The following is a 13,990-nucleotide window of genomic DNA, read 5'->3' on the forward strand; positions in this document are numbered from 1 at the left end:
ACAACTATATTGAAACAGCTAATACCCTTTATGGGAAACATAATGCCAAGGGAATTATACTTAAAATAATGAGGGTTGTTGCTAATTAATGTACCTGGCAAATTGCACATTTGTTGATACAGAACATACCAGCATAATGTTCACTAACAATATATTTCAGTTGGTTTTTAACCAAAATAGCGAATTTTGCAATACAGTATTCCCTCATCATGCCCATAGCATTATGGTTTTATTACCTGTTTTATTAACATTTAACCAAAATCACAATCTTTCTCTAATCTTAACCAAAGTGTTTTTGTTGGTTAAACCTAAGACATGAGTCTGGACGCAAACTTGAAGTTCTGGTGTCAACGTATTGCCCTTTGTACACCCATCATCCTCCCCAACCACCTCCTGCCGAGGCCTGTACAGTGCATGAATGTAGTGTTTTATTACCTGAAAGAATCGTTGTCTCTGAACATAGGCTACCATAGGCAGTGATAACATTGTCACAACAGCGTAATTGAGAAAGCAGTTTGGTAACATACAAACATGATTCGTCTGAGACGGTGTTGTGTCCCCATATGGCAAAGTGCACCCATAAGGTGTCTTTGTTGTAACCATTAACTATACTGCATTAACGTATGAATTTAAGACAAAAATAAAAAATAAATAAATAAAATCCACACTACTGTACCTTGAGCAAAAAGAAAAATTCCAATACCCCTTCCCTCCCTTTTTTGACCCCATCCCCTGCCAATAATTTTTGCACCGTCCCTTACTCTCATCCATTTATTCAACTCTCACACTTTCTTTTCTCTCGCCCTCTTGTTCTTTCACGCTCTCCTGCGTTCGTTCCCCTCATTCCCTTCTTTCTTAATTATTGGTGGAAAATAGAAATTACAGATAATTAAATGACAATTATGATCTCCTACTCAGGGGAGTTTTTGCTGAGGGGAATAACTTAGTAGGTTATTGCTAAGGTCATTCATTAAATACTGGAGTCAAAGACCACACACACACACACACACACACACACACACACGTTAGATACTGCATTTTCAGGCCTTGGAGATAGTGTAATCCCTTCTGGCCATGTATTTTCCTTAGGGAGACGCAGTATGTTGATAAGGTTGGAAGGTCATACTACACACACGCACGCACGCACACAATCACACTCACTTGTTTGCTTGCACATATGAACCCATGATGTATAATAAGCCACACTGTGGTGGTGTCATTTGATAGTTTACATAATAAGGAGCCTGAACGCAGAGATACGAGGCTAACTGTCTAACTGAGGGGAGCTGAGGGGAACATTACTGGGATTCAATAAGATTGGACTAGACCCATCCTCAGATGCACTGGAGAGGAAATGTGCACATACACACACGCGCACACACACACACACACACAACACACCATCTCTCCTTCCATCTCTCCTTCTGTCTCTGAGGCAGCTCTGTTTTGGGTCTCACAATGCAAACAGGATGTAACCTATTTTGATCACGGTGCCATATTGCATCATCAAATATTAACAGACTTGACTGCACTGCATTATGTCTGCTAAATAATGTTTGTTGAATGTGTGCCACTTCGTTGTATCCTCTTTTTTTTGGCGGTTATTCCTAAAGAAAAGACACTGACAGAGTGGTTGCTTCTCATTCTCTTTTCAGCAACTGATGTTTTGTCTTTATTCATGTGTTACTGTGTGTGTGCACGTGCGTGTGTGTGTCTGGGAGCATCTGTGTCACCGTGGTCACACACACGCACACAAATCTATTGATAGAGCATTAGCGCACTGGTCCGTCTGTGTCTGTCTGGGTTTCACAGTCAACACTCATGTTACTGATTTGAAATATCCCCCCTCGTTTCTGCCTCTTTATTTCCCATCTCTGCCCTCTCCCTGCTTTGCTCTCTCTGCCTCTTTCTCCCTCTATCTCTTGCCTGCCCCACTACCCCCCCACCACCCCACCCCCCCTCGCTCTATGCTGATCCAGACTTTGGAATTCAATGTTGCTATGGTAACAATGTCGGGTTGGTCCTCTCTGCCTCCCCCTCTTGCTCCTCTTATTCAGGCTAGATGCAGTACAACTAGCTCTGGAGTGATTCTGTCTTTAGCCCGTAACACTGTCACTTATAATTAACCTAATCTGTGTGAGCATCGCTCCAATATGGTCCTACAATATTTAAATAAAACATCTGTAGTGCAGAATGTGGAGGTGGTTCGTGATTAGTCAATCAACAGAAGATTAATCTGCAACAAGAGAATACAGTCCTGCTGGCAGCTCTGTGAGGCTGTGGTTAGGTACAGCAGTGCTTTGAGCTAAATGCTAACATAAGCATACTAACATGCTCATGTTTACTATGTTCACCATTTTTGTTTAGCCTGCTAGCATGCTAACATTTGCTAATTAGCACAAAACACAACTGAGGCTGATGGGAATGTCATTACTTTTGCAGATATTTGGTCTTGAATCAAAGACAGATGTGATTTTGATCTGGTGATGACGGTGGATGAAAAGTCAGAGCATCACTGAAGTTACTGTGCTGACAGGATGACGTTGTATTGTAGGCTGTCGTGGAAGTTAGCGTTGTCCTATTCCCTCGACAAACTATGAGTGACATATTGTATATGCACGCAACCCCCTCCATTTTATGTAGCCTTGATTCAGTATACCATGCAGCTACATTTTATTACAAATGCAAAGTCACTTACTCATGACTGCATTCTTCATGATTTCGTGGGTTGGACATCACTGACCATTCGCAGACAACAGCACTGGTGTATTTTTATCTATAAATCGATATTGGGCAAACTTCCGGCCTACCTCTGTACCCTTCTGTGCATCAGCTCTGGTCATCGATGAATTTAAAGGCATCATAAAGAATGTGGTGATAGAGACATGTGCTTGTTTTTCTTGAGAGGCCACTTTGTTTGAAAAGTAGTTGTTTTATTTATATTACATGTTGTAGTAGTTGCATTTTAATGTGTTTTGATAGCAATCTTTCCAGCAGTTGTATATTTATTTCACCAAAAGTCAAACATGTCAAGGTAATGGTAGCAAAATCACAGGGATTAAACCTCTGATGACCATGAACGTCTGCACAAAACTTCCATTGCAATCTATTAAATTGGTGTTGAGATATTTCAGTCTGACAGAGCGACACTGTCATGGCTACAAATAAAAACTCCTCCCCAAAATCCCCCAGTGCCAGCTTTTCAGTTGTGGAGCTTCACTGCTATTTTTTTTTTTTGTCTTTCAGGATATTAGGCATAAATTAAAGATATAGAGGTTCTGAAGTGTTAGTTGGACAAAAAGTAAAATTAAAGACACCATCTCAGGCGTCCTCAAAGTGGATCTGGCAGTATAGTTTCAGTGTTTTCTGAAATTTTACAGATCAAAGATTAGTTGATTAACAGTAAAGGGTTGTTCTCATTCAGTTAACCTTTTGTTATGCACAGCAAACCAAGAAGTGCAGTTTACTTTCTTTTGCATGGGAGCTCTGTATACAGAGAACATTTACTAGGAATGCACCTAACATTTATTTTCATTATCAGTTAATCATCATGACTCATGATTAATCATTTGGTCTATGTAATTTGATTAATTGGTAGAAAAATGTTAATTACAATTTCCTAAAGACCAAGGTGACATCTTTAACTACCTAAAATACATGACCCAATTAGTTATCTACTGAAAAAGCTAATGAGATTTGAATGTAGTTAAACTGTTAATTTAACTACATGTACTGAACTTACATACTCAACCGTCTCATTTTTCAGTGACAGAGCACAGAGAATTAAATGCACCAGTATTAGAGTATATTGATGAACTATTAATTTACCATTCCTGTAAAATTAGCCTATATACCCATTCAAGGCTTACAGAGAGTAAATTAAAACCTGTTTTTGACTGCATGTGGAGTACATGGAGTCTGCTAATTTAAAATGATGCAACAGCAGTCTGTTAATTTCGTAGCCCACTTGTTTGTTTGTTGGTGGTCTGACGGAGGCATTGATTGTATCTGCTGTTGTGATTGTTGGGCAGGTGGATGGGCCGTGGGAATTTTAGAGGTTAAATTGCTAGTTTGGTCCAACTAATTTTTCAAGACTTACTTTTTTTTACTTAGATTAGATTTTTTACTTAGATTTATTTACTTAGATTAGCTCAATTGGCTATCACACCAGACAAAGAAAAGTAAATCCTAAGGCAGAATTTATACTTATGCATTGAATTGACGCTGTAGCTACGTAACCTACGCTGAAGCCTGTGGTGGACCTCCCCAGAAATGTAACTATACATTGCGACGGCGCAGACCTTTATTTTTGTTGCTTAAACCATTTCCCTCAGTGGAAACAAAGCTTTTACTTTAATTTCACAGATAATAAACAATAAATTGTGAAGAAAGCCTCCATAAAAATATTATTTTAAGTCTTGTGTGTGATTTATCCTGGCTTCATATGAGCATAGGAAATCTCTGCTCGTCGTTAAGCTAATTTATACAATGTAAAATGCCACAGGCTTGTGCTAATAACGTTAGCATGTTATATTTGTTTGAAAAACATGTTTAGTATAAGACAGTTGTTTTGTCAGTGAACCTTGTGAGTTGTAATGGAGCCGAATTTTGTAACATTAGTTTTGTTAAATGTTGCTGTTGTCCCTGGTTTTATATGAGAGGTGGAAAAGTTTGCTAGATGCTAGGATAATTTATACAATGTAAAAAGCTATTGTGCTAATAACGTTAGCATGTTGCATTTGTGGGAAAAATGTGTCCAGATAAAGACAAGTGCTTTGTCTGTGAATGCTGCGAGTTATAATGAAGCTGATTTGTGTACTTGTGTTTGAAATTGTCTCCATTAAGCCATGTTTAATGTGTGTTTAATGTGTGTTTTGAATCAACTAAACTTTACAGAACTTCACAGAACCCCCGCTGCTGACTAGTGTTTTGGAGGTGTAACTGCAGAGTGGAGTGACACGTGTACGCCACGTTTGTAGGCTACGGCGTATCCCGCTTTACTAAGAGAAAATGGAACTAATGTCCTAATGTTTGTTTGTTTTTTGCTTCAAAAATTACTTAAACAATTAATCAAATATCTAAAGAGTTGCTAGGTAATTTTCTGTTGATTGACCAACTGCAAATAAAGGATGAGGATGAAATTAAGGAAGACAGACATCTAATCAGCTTTGAATAAAATATGAAAACAACAATATGAAATAACATAATTTTATTGATATTGATTAGTTGCAGCTCTTACAGAATGATTAGCCTATATGTCTAATTATTCACTAAACATGTTTATCTTTTTGTGATCATGCCTCTTTTCTTTTCATCTGTAGATTTATGGCCTAATATACTACCACATGAACCAATAAAATGCTGTCCTGTGCTTTATTTTATGTGCTGCAGCAGCAGAGCGGTGACCATGGTGCAAGTTTTCTGCTAGCAGAGGACGGACGGAGAGCGGGACAGCCGTCCAAGATACAACCTCCACCAGCAACAGCTTTCCAGTGAGAAAGAAAGACAGAGAGAGAGAGAGAGCAAGAGAAAGAGGCAAAAAGAGAGCACAAGTGCAAGAAGGAGAGAGGGGAGCGGGTGAAAACAGTCGATGGATGCTGTCCGGATTGAGGGGACAGCACGTTCTTCACTGACGAGGAAAAGAAAGATTTCAAAATTGAGTCGAAGGATAGAAACTCGCCGTCAGGTAAGTTTTGAGTGGCTGAGACTTTGCTTCAGTCTTTTTAAATATTTGTTAGAATCAGTTTTACCTGCTGAACAGAGCAGAGAATATCTACAGCAGCATTTATAGGCCACTGAGGCAACTTTACTGCAGCTCACACATGCACTTGTCAATGTGACAAGTGCATGTGTGAGCTGCACTTGTCAATGTGACGAACTGTATGAAGCTTGATGTGTATGTATAAGCTGAACCTACATTTCCTTTCTAATAAAGACTGTGACAGGTACAAGGTGATCTCATGTTAGATCTGATGTATGTGTGTGTGTGTGTGCGCATGTGTGTGTATTTCTGTATTCATCTCTGGCCCTGCTGATACTGAGGGGAAATGGTGTCAGGGTCATGAATATGGAGTACACTGAGATTGGGAGGGTGTGATCTGTTGTGTTTCACATCAGTTCTGTCTTGTTAAGCGAAGTCAGCAGAGTCATCCAACTCTCCTCCAAGGACACATCATAGATCCACTTATGCACCTCCCACATCCACCTCCTCATCTTTTCTCATCGCCCCCCCTCTCTGCCCCTCACCTCCTCTTGCCCCCTCATCATCTCGCCTGAATGTTCACCGTCTTTCTCAATAAACTGCACTTTATGTGTGATTGTAAACACCCTCCTGCTTGGTTATTCCATCCTTCCTTGTTATCTAACTCCTCTTCCTCCTACTATCTCCTCTCTCTGAAGGCATGGTGTGTGAGAAGGGGATCCAGATCCTCCTCACCACCGTGGGGGCATTCGCTGCCTTCGGCCTGATGACGGTGGCAATAGGGACGGACTACTGGCTGTACTCCCGTGCCCTCATCTGCAACAGCACAGCCAATGTTACCCAGGATGACCCCCATAACAAGGACAAGAAGGATCCTGGGGCGCTCACCCACTCTGGACTGTGGAGGATATGCTGCCTGGAAGGTAAAGAAGAAGATGTGGGAGACATTTCAGGTCTATGGGTGGGATTTGGACCGAAGGGGATACACGCAGGAGCAAGTTTGCTGTGGTTGGGGCTGTTGTTTTCAGTGAAAAGGGTGCAGGGAAAGCTGATAAATGGCAGCACAGCTCCGGTTACTTCCTAGCCATTTAGCATTTAATGCAGATCCGAATTTAGTCACACTACCTTCTTGCTTTCACCCTCAGCACTCAGGACCTGAGGGTGAGCAGGGAAAATAAGGCTCAACCTAAGACTGAAGACATTTTGGGAAATGCTCTTGTTCACTTTGTTGCTGAAAGTTAGATGACAAGATTGATACGCTATATGACGCAAAAGCCAGCAGCTGATTTTGGTGACCAACTGTCCCATAAAAAATGGAATCATCCCGTAAATAAAAACTAAATGTGTTCCATATTGAACTGATACAGGACACCCGTCTGATTTGTATTTTTGAGAAACAATTACACACAAATCCATGGGAGAGAAATATCACAGGTTAGACCAATGATACTCAACTTGTGGCCTGTGGGACAAATGAAAGGGTGACAGGTGGCCCACTTTTTATTTGTAGTTTGAGTGTCAATAAGTTGACAGAGTTCATAAAAAGCATCAAAATAGAGCTTTTTTTTTTTTTTTTAATTATATTCAGAAAGGGTGTCAGGGATACCCTGGACCAGTGGTTCCCAACTGGTCAACTGGTGGGTTGTGGTCCAAAAGTGGGTCACAGACCCATTCTGAATGAACTACAAGTGACTCACAAACATGTCAAGTTTGTAAAAAACAATTTATTTTTAAGTACAGTGAATTTCCAGCACACAGTTTATATTTTTAAGTGTCATTTCCTGCTATAGAGTGAGTGAATAACGGACAGCTACTTGACAGATACAGTAAAGTAGCTTAACAGCATGGCCAACCTTAAAGCCACAGTGTGTAGGAATTTCTCCCATCTAACATTGAAATCATATATTGCAGCGCACTCTAGCGCACTCTAGCGCCTCACTGTTTCAAACGCGTATTGCAACAATGGTAGCTGCTATGTACCAAAAAGCTATGATAACATTTATGAAACCATGTTATCCGATACTTCATGGAGTACTCATTCAGGCTCCTACACAGACACATGCAACGCAAGTTGACAACTGACTAGTGGCTCAACCTCACACATCCCTGTCCTCACATCACTGCACCGCTGACAGCTGTTAGCCGCGGGGTAGTAGTGGCCAGCGCCACTACCCAGCACTACTGCAGCATAACAAAGTCCCACTCTTTGAGCAAAATGCAGGATCATGCATATGCAGCATCACGGGAGACGGAATAGTTGTCGCCAAGAAAGTGCAAAAGGGAATCAAAAAGGCAACATGACCAGCAAATTCAAAAAACGAGGGTCAACATCGGGGTAGCCTTTTCCAGGTGGAGGGAGCTGCTGAAGGAGAAAGGTAATGCAATCACAGGCCAGCGCCGCTGTTTGTTGTGCTGCAGTAGTGCCAGGGTAGTAGCGAAGCGCCTCTTGCTTCTCTCCTTCGATTTCTCAGTCACTCAACGCTGGCCTGGCTCTCAACGAAAACGCCAAAGGCGGGGCTGCATGTCCCTTGCTGGCAGATGTATTCTCAGGATGGCAAAACATTATGGAACCCTCGAGATGACTTACTCGCAAAATGTACAAACAAATCCGAAATTCTCCTTTTACGAGAATAAGTCAGATTATTGGTGGAGGTAATAATACACCAGTGATGATATATTTATAAATGCAGACATCATTTTTTGCTAATAAACAACTGAAAATGTTACACAATGTCCCTTTAAGTATGACACTGAATGTATTCAACGGCGTGGACCTTGAACTAATGATTAAGGAGGAATCTGGACCTCGTTGCAGGACAAGTTGGGAACCACTGGCCTGGACAACAGAGATCGAGCTAGGCTTCAAATATACTCAATCCTAAAAACACCCCTGTGTACACCTGACCTATGCAAGGCTGCTGTGATTGGATTTGCCTGAGTGAAGACAGCAAACATCGAAAAGTTGAATACAGGCGATTCATTTATTATATATAACGATAAATATAATTAATGTTTGTTTATTGACTGGCTCCTGCCTCGTGCATTTTGCAAAAGTTGCCTCCGGGCAAAGCAATTTGAGCATCCCTGGGTTATATTTTTAAAAAATGGTAGTTTTCTTTGTTACGTACATTAGAGACAGTCAGGAAGATTTAGATGGCGACAGGGACGTTGTTGAGGATAAAACAGGCCCACCTGATTGCAAATGCAGTGATCGACAGGAAGAAGACATCACAGATGAAGGAGATACCCTGGTAGTTTAGCATCAGATGAGACAGTGCTCAGTGTCGCCCCACAGTTTCAGCTTTTGGTGAAGGAGAGCCTTTGTTACCTCGTTGTTTTGGAACAGTCACGTGGGATTGCATTAATAGATGTTGCTTGTGGACTGAAAAATGCAGTTATATTTAGATTTGTCTTAAATGTGGTCAGATGTGTACCTGAATACCTCTGGAGGTGATTTGGCTAATTAGATCACAACCTGTCCTCAATGTGTTTTGGGTGCATTTACACTTGTACTTCCATGTAGTCAAGCACTAACTGACTGCAGTCCAATCACCCAAAATGCATTTTAATAAAAGGTGTAAACGGGGTCAATCTTCTCAAGTAACTCTCGGCAAGAAAGCAAATAACTTTCCCAAAATGTTGAACTATTCCTTTAAGTGGTCTTCCTAGTCTTAGTTTTCCTCTGTGAGGTAGGAGCTATTGTGTAACATTTGCCAATTTGTCTGCAGAATAATTCAAACACATTAATGTAGAGATGTCTGTACTTAGTCTTTGTTTGTAATCACAAACCCGTCTTCCTTCCTCCGCTGTGATTTGACTATTTAACACTCGCCAAAATCGAGTGGGTGGCACTGGACGCTGGAGGTAGTGATGAATCCAACTGAAATGAACTCATTACAGTGGAATGAAAATCTCTTGGCCATGTCAAAGCTTTTAATTGGAAACATATTTTCCGTCAGTCACCATGTGTTGTTGTTTTTTCATTTCGTGTGTTGTTTATTCTGCAAAGCGGGATCAGTGTAAACATTTTTTCAGCAGCGCCCGGCGCCTTTCACTTGACCTTTTGTTGAGAGAGCTGCAGCGTGGCTGTGATATCAGTAATCATATCAGCACCAACATATACTGTGCACATTCTATTCGTACTTGTTAGGCTGCACCACAGCGACAAGAAAACAAGTTTGCATAATTGCAGTATAATTACAAGATACTGAAGCGTAACCCTCACTCAAAATAATCCATTAATCATTGTGTTTGATTCAGGCTGCAGTAATTTAATTCAACTGCTGAAACAAAAGGCCTGCGCTCACCCCGACGCCAATCGTCTTCTCACTCCAAGTGGCGGAAGCTACAGAAACTGGCAGTGGCCATCTCTCAATCTTCGGCTTGTCACCGCAACACAAGCTGCTAATTCATTATACATTACACTGCCTGGCTGACACTCAGCAGCAAAGGCTGGGATGGAGTTAACAGTGAAGCAGCTCCAGCCAAAGGGGTGGTGTGAGTTAGCGATCTGTGCTCACATACAGACTTCTGTCTCCAGGAAAAACCTCTTGGCTCTCCTTATAAAGCATCCCCGGCCCATCCCGGGCTTGGTCATTGTACAAAGCTAATTTGTCCTCATCTCTAAGCTTCCTGATAGCAAAGCAGCCAATTAGAGATAAGCTCTAGCCCTTGCAGCACTGCTGCAGTGAACCCCCACCCACTCCCTCCGTTGCCTCACTCTTTCAGTTTCTCCACTTGCTATCCCTCAGTCTCACTCCCCCAAACACTGAATTTAATCTTTCACTGGTTTCTCCTCCTCTTCCCCTCCGTGTAGTTTCCTCTCTTTCAGTCTTTTCTCTCACATTGTGGTGCAGTAAAGCTGACAGTGTCTTGGCATGGCTTAGAGGTCAAGTATCCTTGATGTCTGTGGAGTATTCAGCCAAGATAGATGCTCAGTAGTCGTGCAGTGATGCAGTGAGGTGTAGCTGGGGTGGAAATGCAGGACATGCTAGCTCTAAAAGATTTATGCCTGTGGGTGGGTGGCACATTATGCTGTGGATAGAGACGTGTCCTGTCCTCCTCTCCAGCCCTTCTGCAGGTTTACTGAAGGTGGGGTGGCGCTGAATTACCCGTCAATCATTACTTCCTCTTATGTGTAGGATTGTTTATACAGATAGTGGGAAAGGGGCTTTTAGGTATTCCGCACCCTATGACTGAAATTCATTGTTGAATATTTTAAACTCATTTGATTTCTTTGATGCTTTTAAATCAATTTTGAAAAGACCTGGAGACAGAATCGTTGGGGTGTTGGTCAGGGATGCAACCAAACATTGATCTGGATCAATATACAGATTCAGTGATCAACAGTCCAATATTATCTGTGCAATATTAATACATATTGTCATCTTTAAGATATGCATTTTTTTTACATTCACATGATTTGTATGACTATTTCTCTCTAAGTGCACCTTCACATTCAAACAGTGCTAGCAGCTTAGCATCAGGCAGATAATGACAAGCAGCCAAGAAGAATACTGTAAAGATATTTACTGATATCATCTCATATTGAAGGCAGTACCCTATATTGAATCGAATTGTATCATGGCAGACATTGTGCTATCAGTAAATATTAAATTGTTGTCTGAAGAATCAATGTCATATCATATCATGATGAAACCTGTAATTTACACCCCTAGTGCTGGTGGATACATGTGGCTTGTTCTGCACTTTGTCCACTGTTTTATATTGTAGTATAGTCAGTTATTCTGTCTTGTGTCTGTTTATATGTTTTATCTTGTGCTCCTGTCTATCTTGGACTCCCTTGAAAAAAAGATTTTTTAACCTCAGTGGGACCTATCCTGGTTAAATAAAGGGTAAATAAATGAAAATATATAGCACTTAAATAACCTCCTCTCACAGCTCTGTCAGCTGAACGCAGGTACCCCTTCATCAACAACATAGATGTGCTAACTGAACTGATTATAAAGCCAAATATTATGTGATACCATTCATTATATAAAGTGGGTATTGTTCTTGTGCACTTCTCATACAATTGCACTCTGAATGTTGGGGTCACATTTGTTCTACTACTTTTGCTTGGAGTGGAGCTCAGCCACGTATCTGCTACCTTCAGTTATCTATTTTAACAATTCTTTAGTTAGTTTCAGCTTCCTGTTCAACTCTTTCATCCATTACTTGTTGCTAACAGTTTTTACTTTTCTGCTCACTTGCTACATTTTCACACTCTATCTATCACAGCATGTGATGTTCATGTGTTAAAGCTGACTCAGTATGTGAATTGCTTTTTATCATTTTAAGTCCTAATTATCTTTGAATTAGCTGAGCCACTCAAAATCTTTCCTTGTACCCCCTGGGGTCAACTAGTCGTTAGAATAAATTTTGGTGTTGTGCAGTTCTGTAAACCATGGATAGGTTACATTTGAACATTATTATGTAGTCAGTATTTTGAAACTTAACATTTCTTTTCCTTTGAACATTGCTGTGGTCAACAAGTGGTTAAGCTTAGACTCAAAAACCACTCATTTCTGGTTAGAAAAAGATCATATTTTGGCCATAAATACCTGCTTTTGGTGGCACAATCTTGGCTGGTACGCAGCAATGTCTCAGTAAAAAACACTGCTTTTGGTGGCACTATCTCTGGTGAAAACACGGTGACAGGTCACTAAAAAACACCCACGTTTGGTGGCTGAAAGGCCGCTGGAAATGCAGCGATAACTTGCTAAAATACCACTGTTTCTGTTGTTTGTTGGTCTCAAACAGTATTCTACAGCTTGGCAGCCATCATGCCTGAGTGACACACCATCCACCCACAACCAAAGTTAACTCATACTATGTCACTTTAGAAATGTTGATGCGATACATATAAAACATTTAAATGTGAAGAACATGTGGTTTGCAGAAAGTCACAATGCCACCATTTTCTTCTAGCGACTATAAGACAAGACAAGATAGATTTATCATGAGGAAAATTGTTGTGCAGCAGTCGCAGAACAAACAATGCAATATAAAGTATAGAATATCCGTGAGGTTCAAATCCAAAATATACACAATGCCAAAAATATATCCAGGATAAAAGAAGGATCATAGACGTGTATGAGAAGTGGCACGCAGCTTAGTCTATACAATACAAAATACAAAGTACAGGTGAGTGTATATGGTTAGTTCATCCATGATTATGTTCATGATATTGCACATTATGTCCCATTATGCTGCATGTACAACACTGGAACCAGTACAGGGTTATTGTCAGAAGTGGGATTGGAACCCACACCTCCGGGGATAACTGCAACCTTGACGCAGTGCCATAGACCACTCCTTCATCCTGACATCCTCAAGTTATGAGGATGACAACACAGAAAAAGCCAGCTGATCAGACACTTAGTAGAATTTTATGTCCTAAAGAAGAGCTGGTAGAGACGCAATGTTTAATGTGCAGTAAGTCATTCAGGAAATCACTGATCGGTCTGAAGGAAATCTGAAAGCTTACCCTAATGTCTAAACAATGACTGTATGAACACCACCTGAACACCACCTGTGCCTGTGTCCGATGACACTGACCTGTGTGGCTCAACTGATGTACCTCCGTTTCTTTACAGACCAACCTGTGGAAATATAAGAGCTGTGAGAAAGAGACCAGCTCATCCCACATCTGTCCGTCTCTCCCTCCGTCTGTCTCTTCATTCCATCACCTCCATTCATCTTTCTCACAATCCATCCATCAGCAACAGTGATGTGCTGTCATCATCGTGCGTGCATCCCTCCGTTCGTCTGTCTGTCTACATGCAAGACCCCGGCGGAAGGTTATCTGTCTGCCTATGTGTCTGTATACTCATGTATTTACACGTGTGTGTGTGTGTGTGTGTGTGTGTGTGTGCTGTGCATGTGTGTGATGTTACTAACATGCATTTAGAAGAACCTGTGTGATGCTGTGATCAGTATGTTGAGGTTTATCATCTGGCTCATATGCCTGGATTCAGCAAAAAGAGATTTTCAAAGATATGACTGTGTTCAGGTGTCAGTTTGTCCCTCAGGAGGATATTTGCTGTTCTCTTTTCTTGAGGTTACAGTTATGAGTTCCTGTCTTTTGTTGTGTCTGGTCACCTCTGTCTCCTCTCATATCTCAGGAGTAAAGCGAGGAGTGTGTTCTCAGATCAACCACTTCCCAGAAGATGCAGACTTTGACCATGACGGGGCAGAGTACGTCCTACGTAAGTCAGCACTACCATTACTAGACATGGATGAATGAATGAGAGCGAAGCCTGGTTATAAATAAAACATAGGAGGAAA

General features: G+C 41.1%; 1 protein-coding gene across 1 annotated transcript in view; it reads left to right on the forward strand.

Moving 5' to 3' along the window:
* cacng8b (calcium channel, voltage-dependent, gamma subunit 8b) overlaps positions 1-13,990 on the forward strand; it is a 28,521-nt gene that overhangs the window by 8,748 nt on the left and 5,783 nt on the right. The window contains exons 2-4 of the mRNA XM_049584750.1: positions 5,392-5,686; positions 6,400-6,624; positions 13,828-13,911. Of these exons, the coding sequence (XP_049440707.1) occupies positions 6,402-6,624; positions 13,828-13,911 (307 nt within the window). The 5' untranslated portion in view covers positions 5,392-5,686; positions 6,400-6,401. The remainder of the gene's footprint in view (positions 1-5,391; positions 5,687-6,399; positions 6,625-13,827; positions 13,912-13,990) is intronic.

The sequence above is a fragment of the Epinephelus fuscoguttatus genome, linkage group LG8, assembly GCF_011397635.1.
Source record: "Epinephelus fuscoguttatus linkage group LG8, E.fuscoguttatus.final_Chr_v1".
NCBI lineage: Eukaryota > Metazoa > Chordata > Actinopteri > Perciformes > Serranidae > Epinephelus > Epinephelus fuscoguttatus.